The sequence below is a fragment of the Ictidomys tridecemlineatus genome, chromosome 8 (genome assembly GCF_052094955.1).
Source record: "Ictidomys tridecemlineatus isolate mIctTri1 chromosome 8, mIctTri1.hap1, whole genome shotgun sequence".
Classification (NCBI taxonomy): domain Eukaryota; kingdom Metazoa; phylum Chordata; class Mammalia; order Rodentia; family Sciuridae; genus Ictidomys; species Ictidomys tridecemlineatus.
In genome coordinates this window covers 114,522,553-114,536,624 of record NC_135484.1, presented here as the reverse complement: position 1 = coordinate 114,536,624, position 14,072 = coordinate 114,522,553, and the positions used below count along the sequence as shown (strand labels likewise).

Genomic DNA, 14,072 nt, shown 5'->3' with positions numbered 1-14,072 from the left:
CGCCCATGGGACACCCTGCATGCCCAGCCCTCCCTCCACTTCTCTCCTCCTTCCTCCCTCTCACAACAAGATTCTCTCTCTCTCTCTCTCTCTCTCTCTCTCTCTCTCTCTCTCACACACACACACACACACACACACACACACACACACACACACACCCTGTGGAAACATCACCACAACCAAGGCAGCCAGCCATCCGAGTCCCCTGGTGCCATTTCAGGACTGCCCCCACCGTCCTTCCCAAGCAATCCCGGTCTGTTTTCTGTCATCATGGGGAATTTGCATTTTCTAGAATTTTGATAAATAGAATCTGATAGATCGAATTCTCTCTTATCTGGATTCCGTCACTCTGCAGAAGTATTCCAAGGTTCACCCATGTTCTTGCAAATAGGAACAGTTTCACTTTTTTTTTTTAACTTTCCCTTCCCACCCACCTTGTGAGCACACCCACAGCTCTCTGGTCCATTGGCCTGCTGATGGACAGTCAGGTTGCTTCCCGATTTGGGCTGTTATGAAGGAAGCTGCTTGAACACTCGCCCATAAGTGTCTGTATGGACACTCGTCTTCATTTCTCTTGGGTAAACAATGGAAAACTGGATTGTGTGGTATGTGTATATTTAACACATATAGTTTTTTTTTTCTTTCCTGGTACTGGGGATTGAGCCCTAAGCACTCGACCACTGAGCCACATCCCCACCCCCTTTTTAAAAAATATTTATTTTTAGTTTTTAGTGGACATAGCATCTTTATTTTATTTTTATGTGGTGCTGAGGATCTAATCCAGCGCCCCGCGCATGCCAGGTGAGCGAGTTGCTGCTTGAGCCACATCCCCAGCCCCCCCACCCCTTTTTTGTATTTTATTTAGATTCAGGGTCTCGATAAGTTGCTTAGGGCTTCACTAAGTTGCTGAGGCTAGCTTTGAACTCGTGATCCTCCTGCCTCAGCATCCTGAGTCGCTGGGATTTCAGGCATGTGCCACATAGAGTTTAACTGTGGAAAAATAACTGTAAACCATTTTAAGTACACAGTTGAGGTTCATATTGTTGTGCAACAGAACGCTAGAACTTCTTCATCTTGCAAAACTGAGACTCCATAGCCACTGGTCGCTGATTCCTCTGTTCCTCCTCCTCCGGCCTCTGGCCACTGACTTTCTACATGTTTGGCTACTTTAGATATCTCATAGACGTGGAATCAGATAGTGTGACATAAGTGACTGGCTTATGTCACCTGGCACAGCATCCTCGGGTTGGTCCATGTCTCGGCAGGTGCAGGGTTCCCTTCCACCTTCAGGCTGAGCCATTCGTTTGTACCATGTTGTCCTTATCCATTGATCTGCTGATGGGCTGCAGGTGTTCCCCCTTCCTTATTGTGAATAATGCCGTGATGAACATGAGGGGTATGAATTTCTCTTTAGAATCCTGTTTTTGGTGCCTTTGGATCTATAACCAGAATATGTGTTTGACTTTTATGAGGTTGCCAAATTGCTTCCCAAGTCACTGTACCACCTTCCGTTCCCCACCCCCTGCAGTGGGTGAGAGCTCCAGTTTCTCCAGATTTTCACAATAGTATGGTGGGTCACTTAGCTTCAGCCATTCCAGTAGGTGTGCGGAGGTATCACTGGGGTTTGATTTGCAGTTCCCTGATGACTAACGATGTCAAGCATCTTTCATTTGCTTGTTTGCCATCCTTATCTTCTTGGTGAAGTGTCTGCTCAGCTGTCTTCCCATACCCCCTTTTAATAATGATTTGTATAATAGTTTAAGACTCACAGAAAATTTGTGAAATAGGTTGAGTGAGATTGTGCACCCCTGGAATCCCAGCATCTTGGGAGGCTGAAGCAGGAGGACCTCAAGTTCAAAGCCAGCCTCAGCAGTGAGGCCCTAAGCCACTCAGTGAGAACCTAAGCCACTCAATGAGAACCTGTCTCTAAATAAAATACAAAAAAGGGCTGGAGATGTGGCTCCGTGGTTAAGTACCCCTGGGTTCAAATCCAGGTATGAAAACAAAACCAAAAAAAAAAAAAAAAGTGAAATAGTACAGGGAGATTCAGTGCACTCTCATCCTCCTCCTCCTCCTCCTCCTCCTCCTCCTCTTCCTCTTCCTCTTTTGATTATCATTATTATTTTTGGTACTGGGAATTGAACCCAGAGGTGCTTTACTACAGAGCTTCATCCCCAGCCCTTTTTATTTTTTTGAGTCAGGGTCTCATTAAGTTGCTCAGGCTGGCCTCTAACTTGTGATCCTCCTGCCTCAGGCTCCCGAGTGGCTGGGATTACAGGCTTGCACCACTGTGTCAGGTTCTATTATTGAAGTCTCACATCATTAAATGTTATAATATGGTATATATGTAATAGGATACACCATATGTCACATTTGTTCCAATTAACCAATGGATACTGATACATCATTATTAACTAAGGGCCACGGTTTATTTCTTAGCTTTTCTTAGACTACTTGGGCGGTGTCTGCCTCCCCACCCTAGACGGTAGACTCCCGGATCCAGGGAGAATCATGCTTATTTTTCTCACTGCGAGTTGAAGTAAGGAGAGAAGGGCCGTTGAGCGCACTAGTCCCATTTATGAAGATAACTTGGGGACTGTTTTTGCAGATGCTGGGTGATGTCGGGGTTCGTCAGGCTGCCTGTGACTCAGGGCGTTGTTCTCCCCAGATGCTGCCTACCTGGATTCCCCGTCCAGGACAGTGTTGTTCCCCCGCGTGGAAGTGTACTGCCAGATAGAACTCGCCCTTGGCAATGAGTGCCCCGAGCACAGCCAGCCGAGCCCCCCAACCCGGCGGGAGGAACCCTCAGAGCTTCGTCCCCAGGGGGCCGGCAGGGATGGCCACCCGCCTGCGCCCCAACCCGTGAAGACTCCTCAGTCCACGTGCGAGTGCCCTGTGCAGTCACCTGCTTCTCCTCCTGTCCCTACGTCCAAACCTCCACCTGCACCACCAAAGACCTCATCACTGCCACTGTCTCCAGGTGATTTGCCACCTGTGCCACCAACCTCAGGCTCAGCTGGGCACTTATCACCCAGCCCAGTACCTGGCCCGCCACTGCCTTTTGTACCACCTGAGCTGTCACCTGTGTCATCTGGGCAGCAGATACACCCATCGGGACTGCCACTCAGCTCACCACCCTCCCAGGCACACACATCACCCAGGCCACCCCTGGGGCCGTCAGCTGCGGGGACATCACAACCATCGCCTGGAGGCTCTCCTTTAGCGTGGCCTGCACAACCACCTGTGGAGGAACTGGGCCCAGAACAGCCCCAAGGTAGGGACCCCTCTGGCGGCCCACTGCATTCTCCTGTCAGTTCTCAGCAAGCTTTAGCCGCTCTGCTTGTTATGAGCTCAGACCACCACAGGGGGGCAGTGCGATCACCATCTCTTTGTTCCTTTGGTGCTGTGATTCTCAAAGTGGTCCCTCCAACCAGTTAGAAAGCATCATCTGAGAACTTGTTAGAAATGACAATTCTCAGGTCCAACCACAGACCTGCTAAGTCATAAACGGGGTGGGGCTCGGCTCTCTGTCTTTTTCACCAGCTGTGGTGATTGTGCCCACTCCATTTGAACTGCTGCAGGGCTGCTCAGTGGAATTTAATGGTGAAAGCCCCTGTGTGGTGCTGGGCGGTGATACTCAGGAGTGGTCCACAGGTGGTGGCCAGCCCTCCGCACTGTTACTAGGTCACTATGAAAAGAGTGCAGAGCCCCAACAGTTTGATCAATTTTCTACTAATGCATTTGAATTGTAGTTTACAAGAATACAGCCCATTAAAGATTGCAAATAATTTTTAAAATATTTATTTTTTAGGTGTAGATGGACACAACACAATGCCTTTATTTTTATGTAGTGCCGAGGATCAAACCCGGGTCCCGCCCGTGCTAGGTGAGTGCTCTCCTGCTGAGCCACAATCCCAGTCCCGCAAATAATTTTTTAAAACCAATTGTTCCCTATGGAGAGTTTGAGAAAACACCTTATGGGGCTACCAAGATGAACTGTTTTTGCTTCATTACCCCCATAAAATCTCTCCAGCCTAAGGGACAACATGCGTCCCCACAAGTTGAAAGCACAAGTAACAAAACCCACGTTGGAGGGAATTCATAGAAAATCTGACCACTTCTCTCTGGGGAATAAGAATAAGAGAGGCTTCTTGGAGGTGACAGGAGCTAAATGAACAGGTTTTTGATAATTGTGGTTTATGGGATGGAGAAGAAAGAGCTTTCAGATTCATACTGAAGAGGCTCAGGTGCAGAGTAAGAAAGTGGAAGGCACATACAGAGTGAAGAGGAGATGCGTGTGACCACCAAGAGTGGCCTGGGTGTGGGCAGGAGGAGAGCAGCCCAGAGGATGGACAGGTGGTCCTCACAGTCCCCAAGCCAAACTTCCATAGTTAAAAGCCCAGATTACCAAGGTTTGCTTCTTTGGGGCTCTACCCCAAGTCAGAAGTGACCCATTTTCTCTGGAATAGATTAACCTTTATTCTTTTAATCACAATAAGACAAAAACATGCCTTATTGTTTTTGTCTTAGGAGTTGAAAAATTGAAGGATTTTACATGCTTTCTAATTTCCTGTTAATGTACAATGCATTTTGGGGAGGGGTACCAGGGATTAAACTCAGGGGCACTCGACTCCTGAGCCACATCCTCAGCCCTATTTTGTATTTTATTTAGAGACAGAGTCTCACTGAGTTGCTTAGCGCCTTGCCATTGCTGAGGCTGGCTTTGAACTCTCCATCCTCCTGCCTCCAGAGCTGCTGAGAGTGTGTGCTCCTGCACCTGGCCAGTATCATGTGTTTATTTGCAGCTGGTCACCCTTGAGCATAAAGGTGGCTGAATTCAGAGCCTGAGCAGACCTGGACCTGAGTTGGCTTTCTTCACTCATGCCGAGGCTGCACAGACAGGCCAGTGGTTGGTTCTCAGCTAGAAGTGATCCTATTCCCAGGAGGCATCTAGCAATATTTGGAGATATTTTTGGATGTCACCTAGTAGGCAGAGGACAGGGATGCTCTTACACCAAAGAAGTATCTGGCATCAATGGCAAAAGTACCAAAGCTGAAAATCTGTCACAATCTACAGTGGAGCCTTACAGCAACATCCCCAGCCATCTGTGGGAGTTAGGCAGAGGGGACCCCCTTGGGTTCAGTGCCTTCAGTGATTCAGTGATGGCTCGGGTGTTATTTGGGGACAGAATTGCAAATGGCCTTAGGAAAATCTATAAACAATGGGCAAGCTTCACCGCAAATAGATTGGGGACACCTAGGGACATCCCAGAGGACCCTAGCAAAGGAACTTCAGATAGAGAAATCTATATTTTATACTACTTATATTGATATCTACCACACAGTTATCTTCGGCTAGCCTGCATCCCATCCTCACTGAAAACATTCAGAGAGCTTGCTTAAGAGGGATGGTCATGATGGGTATTCTCCATTCTGAGAAGAAAGTGTTACGTGAAGCCCGTGATGGGAGTCCAGGCCCCTCTGAGGGGTTTTTCCTGAAGACTCCCCCTACCTGCTGCTTTCTTGGGGAGTCATTCCTGATGTCCCACAGCTGCTGCCCTGGGTCTCTACCAAATCTAGTAATGTGATTGGTCCTAAATATGGGAATTTGAGAACAAGAGAATTTACTGTGGGTTTTTTTTTTTTTTTAACACTCTTGCTTACCTATTGTTGTCATTTCAAAAGGACCAAGTGCTAATTACAGTGGCACATGCCTGTAACCCCAGTGGTTCAGAAGGCTGAAGCAGGAGGATCACAAGTTCAAAGCCAGCCTCAGCAACTTAGGGAGGTTCTGAGCCACTTCGCAAAACCCTTCTTTCTCAAAATAAAAAAGAACAAAATGGGCCGGGGAAGAGGCTCAGTTACGCACCCGAGTTCAATCCCTGGCATAAAACAAAACCCCAAGTCCCCGCCAGGGCCCCCTGTCGCTCACGTCTCCTGTGTTTTTGCTTTGCCTGAAGCTCCCCTCGCCTCTGCAAATCCCCAAAGTGCGGTACCTCGCGTCCTCGTCCCCGGGAAGGAAACCACCAGCCGGCCTCGCGGGATGTAAGTGCCTTCCCTGGGAGCAAGGGGCCCCGCTAGGCGACAGGCCGCGGCCCCGGGACGTGGCGACCCTGCTTTGGCTTGCGTGGTTCCCGTGTCCCTTTCTGTCCTCCGCCGTGTGGGCACCAGCCTGCTGGCGTGGAGGACGCTGTGCTCCTCGGATCCCTCCTTTGCACACCGGGGACGCCCCTGTGGGTGCAGCGCGCGGAGCCACAGTTCAAAGCGGGAAGCAGCATCCTGCCGGCCTCCGCAGCCCCTGCACCGTCTGATTGAGGGGAGCCCTTCTTAGAGTGTGCGTGAATTGTCCAGTGTGTTCAGCAGACTGAATTTTTATCTTTACGGCCATCATGAGAGGGTCTGGGGTTCTAGACCCCCATATTTTTTTAATGTTCCCTGGGGGCTACTTACCTGGGCTCCTGGCTGGATGGATGGCAATTGGGTTCGCCAGGGGAAATCAGAGGTGAGTCAAGCACCTTTCTCCCCATCCCACTCACAACTTCATCCCCCCCGGGACAGCCCTGACTGGCCAGGTCCAGGGTTGGCAGCTGCAGGTCTGGAGATGGGATCCAACTTACCAAGCCATCTCTGCCCTCCTCATTATGCTTAATTTTAACTCTACAACTTTTTGACAGAGTTTTTATAAATGTCATGATTTTGAGCTTACGAATAGATTTTTGCATTGTGTTCACATCACTTAAACGTCTGCATTTCCATCTAACAGTGAATACAAGTCTGAGTCTCAGTGGCCTGGTTGGCATGATGTTAGGTAAATATTCATCAGTATCCATCAGTGTTTGCTGGGCATCTCTGGTGCTCGGCCACCCCATGGGTCCTCCTCCTGAGCTACAGCAGGACCCTAGAGTGATGGACGTGGGATGGGCCACTAACAAACCACCTACTTCCTGTCTTTGCCCAGGGAGAGCCCGGCTGAGGATGCAAACTGGGTGAACAAGGTATTCAAGAAGAACAAACCCAAACCAAGCAGCACCCGAAAAGGCTTTCCGAGGCAACCGCGGGCCAAAAAACCAGGCAGCAAAGTGCAGTGAGCCTCTTACGTTTTTTTTTTAAATCCCTGGGGACCAGCTCTGGAGACTGCCTCGGGAACATTCTAGAAGCATGGGGGCAGGGAGACTGGGCTTTGGAGACAAGAAATCCCTCTGCCTCAGCCTCACTCTGTGGCCACACTCAGGACCCTTGGCTTCTCTGAGCCTTCATTTCCTCATCTGCCAAATGGGGGTGATACCTACCAGCTCATAAGATCAGGAGAGTTGAATGCAATCAACTGTGTGAATTGCTTCTCAAAGCAACATCCTTCCTGATTGTCCCTGTCCCGAGTGGGGGTCCCCAGGGAGGCATAAGGATTTCAGCTGGATGAGGGTCCTTCTTACCCTCATAACCCAAAGCCCATAGCAGAGTCTGGGTAAATATGGACTTGGTGGGTGGGGGGTGCAGTGGTGGGAAGGGGATTCTCAGAGCTGCTCAGGAAGTGGGGCAAACCCTCAGGTCCCTTTCTGGATTACAGTGTGGTCAGGGAGCAGACAGGACTGTAGGCAGCTGGAGGTTCCTGGGGTCATGGAATTGGTGCCTGGGATTGTTCTCGCTCTGTTCCTTTGTCTCCAGCCTCAAGATTTCCCTGACCTTTGAGGGTTCATCTCTCTGTCTGTAGGAGCTCAAGGTCAAGTTCATTCATGGGAATTTAAGCAGGTCCATCATAGGTGTAGGGCACCCCTGGAGCTAGGAGGACCAGCCAAGCCAAGACTCAGGCTCCTTGATTCCAGGGCCAGTTCTCTTCCCACCGCAGCTGGGCAGGGGGACTGTGCCATCGGCCGGAGCTCCCTTAGTGGATGAACCTGCAGATGGAGATGTCTTCTAAGGAAGCAGGCAGTCTGCTGCGGTCTCACAGACGGCCCTGGGCCAGGTGCCTGCAGCCTCCTTCACAGATGAGGATGAGCTGCCTGGAGGCGAGTTCCTCTTTGGTGATCTTAATTATGGGCACCTTTGGCTGCTCTGAACTTCAAAGGCCTGGGTTAGGGCAGAAAAGAGAAGCTCCAGAGAAGCCAGGGAAGGAGAATGGGGAGGGATCTGAGAGGAGATATCTGCTCATTTCCTCCCAGGCTGCAATCAACACAAGTGACACTGTCTCATTCATGAGCTAGTTCTGAATAAACTCCTGGTCCCTGCTGATAACCCTGCCAACAACAGGAGAGAGGCTAGAATAAACATTACAGGGAAGATGCCCCCCACAGTCATCAGTGTGGTTGTTTAATCAGACATGCAAATCCATGCTCTGATGCAGATTGTATTCGGCAGTTGTTGCTGCATAACAAACAACCCCATTTCAGTGGATTAAAATGGCAAACACTTTTTTTTTTCTTCCTTGGGTCTATCCATTGACTTGGATAGCTCTGCCTAGGCTACAGGTCCACACTGATTCTGTTCCATGTCCCCTTCATCCCAGGACCAAAGTCAGTCCAGACATGCTCTTCTCCTAGAGCAGGTGGAGATGGGGATCAGCCTGGCTTTCCTCTTGGGCCTCGTCTCTCCTCCAATAAAAGTTCAGTAGTCTTCTACTCTGGATTATAGAACTGTCCCCCCATTAAGAGACAGCCTGAAGGCTGCAAATGGAAAAGGAGGACACCTGTCCTGCCCCCAATTCCTCCTACTTTATACCAGGCTCCCCAAATTTCCTACACGAGAGAGCCTGTTCTTGGGGTTTTCATTGAATTTCCCCCTATTCAAATGTGAATGCAATAATAATAATAATTAAAATGTACACGGCACTTATGTTCCAGACACGGTTGCACAGAGACATGAAATCACATGCCCAAAGCCACGCAGCTGGTATGTGGCAGAGCCAGGATCCCATCCAAGTCATCTGTGCCTGGTGTCTTGATGTACAGGGTGGTAGGAACACTGGCCCAGGAGTCAGAAGTCACAGGGTTTGGCCCTCATTAGGCTGGTCACTTTACTCAATGGGAATCTCATTTTCTCCCTGGTCTACTTCATCCCTCAGTTATTTGGGGACTTAAATGAGAAGCCGAATGTGCAAGCATCCTGTGTCATTCTGGCTACCGAAGACGCGTCAAGTCCCGTGGTTAGTGCCCAGGCCTGTGCGGGACATTTGGGGAGTCTGAGGCAGCTTGAAAACCTCGGGTGCCAAGAGGAAGGAGCAGAGAGAGGGTCTGTGACCATGAGGAGGACACACAGAGACAAGCCACCCACTCAGACTCTGGGTGGGGGACTCTATTCTAGCACAGCTTAAGCGTCACTTGAGAAAGACATTATCCCTATTTTTTTAATACCTTCACTTTTTGTAGGATGAGAAATTTTATTACTTTTTCTGGTTTTAAAAACAACATGCTCTCATTACAAATTTAGAAAAGCATAAATAGAAAGTAAAAAAATCTCCAGAAACCCCACCACCCAGATGTTAATATTTTGGTGAAGAAAACTTCCACATTTTAAGCATATGCAGACAGACATGTACTTTTTATTTTTATGAAAATGGCATCATATGCTACATAATGTTTTATAGCCTGTTTTTGGACTAAATGGTATATCGCTGCTTCTTTCCATGTCAAATATAGATTTATCAAGTCTGTAATGGATCTGTGGTATTCCGTTGGTGTGAGTGTATCATTGCCTGTTTCATCGATCCCCTATGGATGGACATTTAGGTTGTTTCTACTTTCTCACTCTTACGGACACAGGATAAATGTCCCCCTGAACACTTTCTTGGACACACATACCCAACTGTCCCTTTGGTGTGTACCTTTCTAGAACTGGAATTGCTGGGTCAAAAGGTCTATATTTGGGGTAGGTTGACCAAATGACCAAAGGTTGACCAAAGGTATGACCAAATCGTCCTTGAGGGGATTACAATAACTTACACTCCCATCAGCAAATGAACTAGAGAGTAGATCTTCCTACATGCAAATAAAAGTTCAGTAGTCTTCTACTCTGGATTATAGAACTGTCCCCCCATTAAGAGACAGCCTGAGGGCTGCAAATGGAAAAGGAGGACACCTGTCCTGCCCCCAATTCCTCCTACTTAAACCAGGCTCCCCAAATTTCCTACATGAGAGAGCCTGTTCTTGGGGTTTTCATTGAATTTCCCCCTATTCAAATGTGAATGCAATAATAATAATAATTAAAATGTACACAGTACTTATGTTCCAGACATAATGTACACAGTACTTATGTTCCAGATGCCAATGCTAGGCATCCCAGATCCACTGTCCCTTACCTGCAATTCAGAGATGGAAGATACTCTGAAAAAACAAACACCTGTGGTCATTCTTGACAGCAAAATCGTCACTGTTGCCAGAGGTCAAATTATTTGTGGCCTTTCTTCCACGTGGTATGAATTTTTTAACTTGCCTGTAGAAATATAATGTGACTCACTGTGGGGTGCTCCCACACCCTATGGGGGAGTTACAAAACACTTTAACCAAAGCACTATTTTTCTTTCTCTAAAGTTTGGAGAAAGTTTGGTTCTCAAGCACATCTGCCCACGAGGGCTTTAGATAAGAGATGTGCACCTGTCTCAGTCTTCATTTATTTGTATTTGTTTATTTATTTATTTTTGCAATACTAGGGATTGAACTCAGGGGCACTCGACCACTGAGCCACATCCAGCCCTATTGTATATTTTATTTAGAGACAGGGTCTTGCTAAGTTGCTTAGTGCCTCATTGTTGCTGAGGCTGGCTTTGAACCTGCAATCCTCCTGTCTCAGCCTCCCAAGCGGCTGGGATTATAGGCTTGTGCCACCGCACCCAGCTTGTCTCAATCTTTTAATTTTATTTCAAACTGACTGGTGAAAACTAACACGCTTAAATTTCCCCCAAATTAGCTGACCAGTCATCTCCGAGCGACTTAGTTAGGCAATCTGTTCTCTCCCTACTGATTTAAACAGCACCTATTTTTTGTGCTGACTTGTCGTTAGTGTCTGGGCCTGTCCCATTGGCCTGGCTGCCCGCTCCTGTGTCACCAGCACATGTCACACCCACTGAGCTTCTCAAGTGCTTGCATGTCTGGTGGGCCAGGCGCTGGCTTTCTGATGGTGAGGATTTTTAAGAACGTGTGGGACGGTTATCAAGTGCCAGGACTCTGTTTCACATTCAATTATCTTAACCTTGTGGGGTGGGCGGGCTCAGAGGGGTGAAGGCATGGAGGAAATCACACAGCAGAGCCTCACGTGAGTAAAATATTGCAGGGCATCGCTGGACTAGGTCCAGCGGCACCTGCAGTACCAAGCCTGCGCTGAACTTGACACATGGTCCATATCCAGTAACAGCCTGCGTTGAAGCCACAACCCACTTCAGCCTGCCTTCTACAGAATACAGTATCGTTTTCTTTCATAGCGCCCTCGGGCTTGTTGGCTTCTATTTACTCAAACAACTCCCAGTTAATCCCTACTCTTTGGTGGACATAGAGGCTATGATGGTCTGTGCTCAGTTCATTGGAGGGAGATGGGCCTCTGTTAGAGGTCAGAGGTTCTGTGGATGACGGATCTCCGGGCCAGCCACGGCACCTGGGAGACCTTGGGTCCAGCCCAGATCTACTGGGCTAAGAGCCTGGGGCTGCCCGGCAGTCTGCATGTCACCTGGTGAGTCTGAGCTCAATGGAGTTTGAGAATCGCTGGCTTAGGACGGGAGGGGACACAGAGGAGAGGCAGCCAGCTCATCCTGTCAGCTGGAGGGTCTCAGGAAGGCTTCCTGGAGGAGGTGAGGAGGAGGAGTAGCAGAGGTCAGCCAGTCTGGGGATAGAGGACAGGGGGGCCATTCCAGGCACACAGGGTGGCCCGAGCCAGGAACCCACAGTCCATAAGCAGCTACTCCCAGCGCGAGGTTGGAGGCAGGGAGAAGCCTGGAGGTGAACTTGGAACCAGGGCAGCGGTAAGCCAGGCTGGCTCAGGCGCCTGCTAATGGGCTGGGCTTCCCGTGTGGTTCTGGGGAGTCACTGCAGGGCTCACCCAGCAGAACCACAGACTTGAAAAGTATCCAAGAATATGCAAGTCTATGCCCAGGCATATCTCTGAGGAGTGTCTGCAGGAGTCTTTTTGCCGTTGCCCAGAAAGGGCGAGTAACTTGCCCAGGGTCACACAGTACTTGGGTCTTGGAACTTGGGTCTTCTACTTATTTCCCATCTGTATCTTGTTTCTTCTCACATGTGTTCCCCCAGGTCTACACCCTGCTCCCTGGACTTCCCTCTGCTCTCCACGTCCGACATAGTTTGGGTCACCTACAGGCCTCATCCCAGCCGGATCCAGGAACACAGCCGCCCTGAGGTGTGACATCCCTCTGGGTGTCCCCCAAGGCCAGACCCTACCTGTCCTCTCCCATGTTGCTCCACTGACCCCTGATCCTGTCGATCCAACTTCATTTCTGCCCCCACCTTCCTCTTCCTGGTCATGGTCAAGGACAACGTAGTCTATACAGCACCTCGGAAACTTGACACCCCTTTCTGGAGAGCCTGACTGTCAGCCGATGGACTGTTGCTATATTGAATTTTGTTAAAACAAGATCTTGACTGTCAACTGCTAGAAAACTGTACCAATACCAAGGACATTTCTATGCCTATGAATTGCCTACCTCCTTGATTCGGCACCATACCCTTGCACAGTGTACCACCCGCACAACCGTATTCAGCTATCTGGAGGCCGTTCCACCCCCACCTCTTCCTGAAACACCAAGGACCACTCGAACTTTTAGACACTGAATAATGTTTCAGACACCCTTTCATCACCTCCCAGGAGAGCCGCAAAGGACCCTTGAATAACAAAGTGAAGCTTCCCATAACATAAATCCACATTTATTTAGCATAAATAACTTAGCATAGATCCACATTTCCAGTTTCCTTCCACGAGGTTGGCCACCACGGGGCCTGGCCACTAGTCAGGGCTGCCCCAGGGGAATGAATCAGGAAGCCATGTCCTTGGTGGAACCCGGGCGAGGGAAGCCCTCCCTTGGTGGTGGAGGGGGGTGCCCAGAAGTAATGGATCCCCTCCTTTCCCTGGGAAGCCGTGAACCCCGAGAGGAAACGGGAGCTGGAGTGGGAGAGGAATGCAAAACCCAGGGACCACCGCCCGGGCCAGGAGCCCAGGAGCCCAGGGAGGGAGGGTGCAGATGTGAACTGAGATGGGGGCTGTGGTGGGGGGCCATTGCAGGGACCAGATGCCCAATGGAGAAGCCCGAGGAGAGCCCGGGTCCTGGGACTGTGTGTCCTCTGCCTCCTTGGCAGCTCCTGACAAGGGAGCAGCTGGGGGTCTGGGTGGCGGAGAAGAGGAGGGTCCCCCCTCCTGGCCCTCCTGGCCACCGGCCTTTCGTCCAGGCTGGCCTCTGTGTTCTCAGCAGTCCAGAGGCAGGTGACACCCAGGAAGCGGGGTTCTGTCTTCTGGGGGACACTGATTCCTTGGTACCCAGAAGACCTGAACTTACTAATGATTACTGTCTTCGTTCTGTATTCAGAGCCCAGATGCTTTCAATATCAGTGAAAGGATCAATAAATCCCCTTGCAGATTTGCCTTCACTTTGATTTATTTCCCTGATTTCAAGATAATTAAGAGAATGATTCTCCCATCAATTTCAATGTGGCCAGACAAAATACGGGGCATGGTGTGAAATTCGAATTTCAGATTAACACCAAATGGGTAGTTTTTAGAAGTCTGTCCCTACTGTGACCATCGTGCGTTTATCTGGGACTCAGAATTACCTGGGAACCCTGGACTTTTATTTGCTAAAGCTGGTGACTCTCATTTGTTCCTTTCTCCTTTTTATCTTTTTTTTTTTTTTTTATCAACACTGGGTGCAGTGGTGCACACCTGTAGTCCCAGCAGCTCAGGAGGCTGAGGCAGGAGGATCCCGAGTTCAAAGCCAGCCTCAGCAATGGCGAGGCACTGAGCAACTGAGGCCCTGTCTCTAAATAAACTACAAAATAGGGCTGGGATGTGGCTCAGTGGTCGAGTGCCCCTGAGTTCAATCCCTGATGTCCCCCCCAAAATAAATAACACAATGCTCGTGGATCGTG

General features: G+C 49.4%; 1 protein-coding gene across 1 annotated transcript in view; it reads left to right on the top strand.

Moving 5' to 3' along the window:
• The window catches only part of Pnpla1 (patatin like domain 1, omega-hydroxyceramide transacylase), a 40,129-nt gene extending 26,562 nt beyond the window's left edge, over positions 1 to 13,567 (top strand). Inside the window, exons 6-10 of the mRNA XM_040282570.2 lie at positions 2,669 to 3,274; positions 3,812 to 3,886; positions 5,961 to 6,045; positions 6,959 to 7,084; positions 12,228 to 13,567. Of these exons, the coding sequence (XP_040138504.2) occupies positions 2,669 to 3,274; positions 3,812 to 3,886; positions 5,961 to 6,045; positions 6,959 to 7,084; positions 12,228 to 12,339 (1,004 nt within the window). The 3' untranslated portion in view covers positions 12,340 to 13,567. The remainder of the gene's footprint in view (positions 1 to 2,668; positions 3,275 to 3,811; positions 3,887 to 5,960; positions 6,046 to 6,958; positions 7,085 to 12,227) is intronic.
• Positions 13,568 to 14,072: the final 505 nt, after the last annotated feature.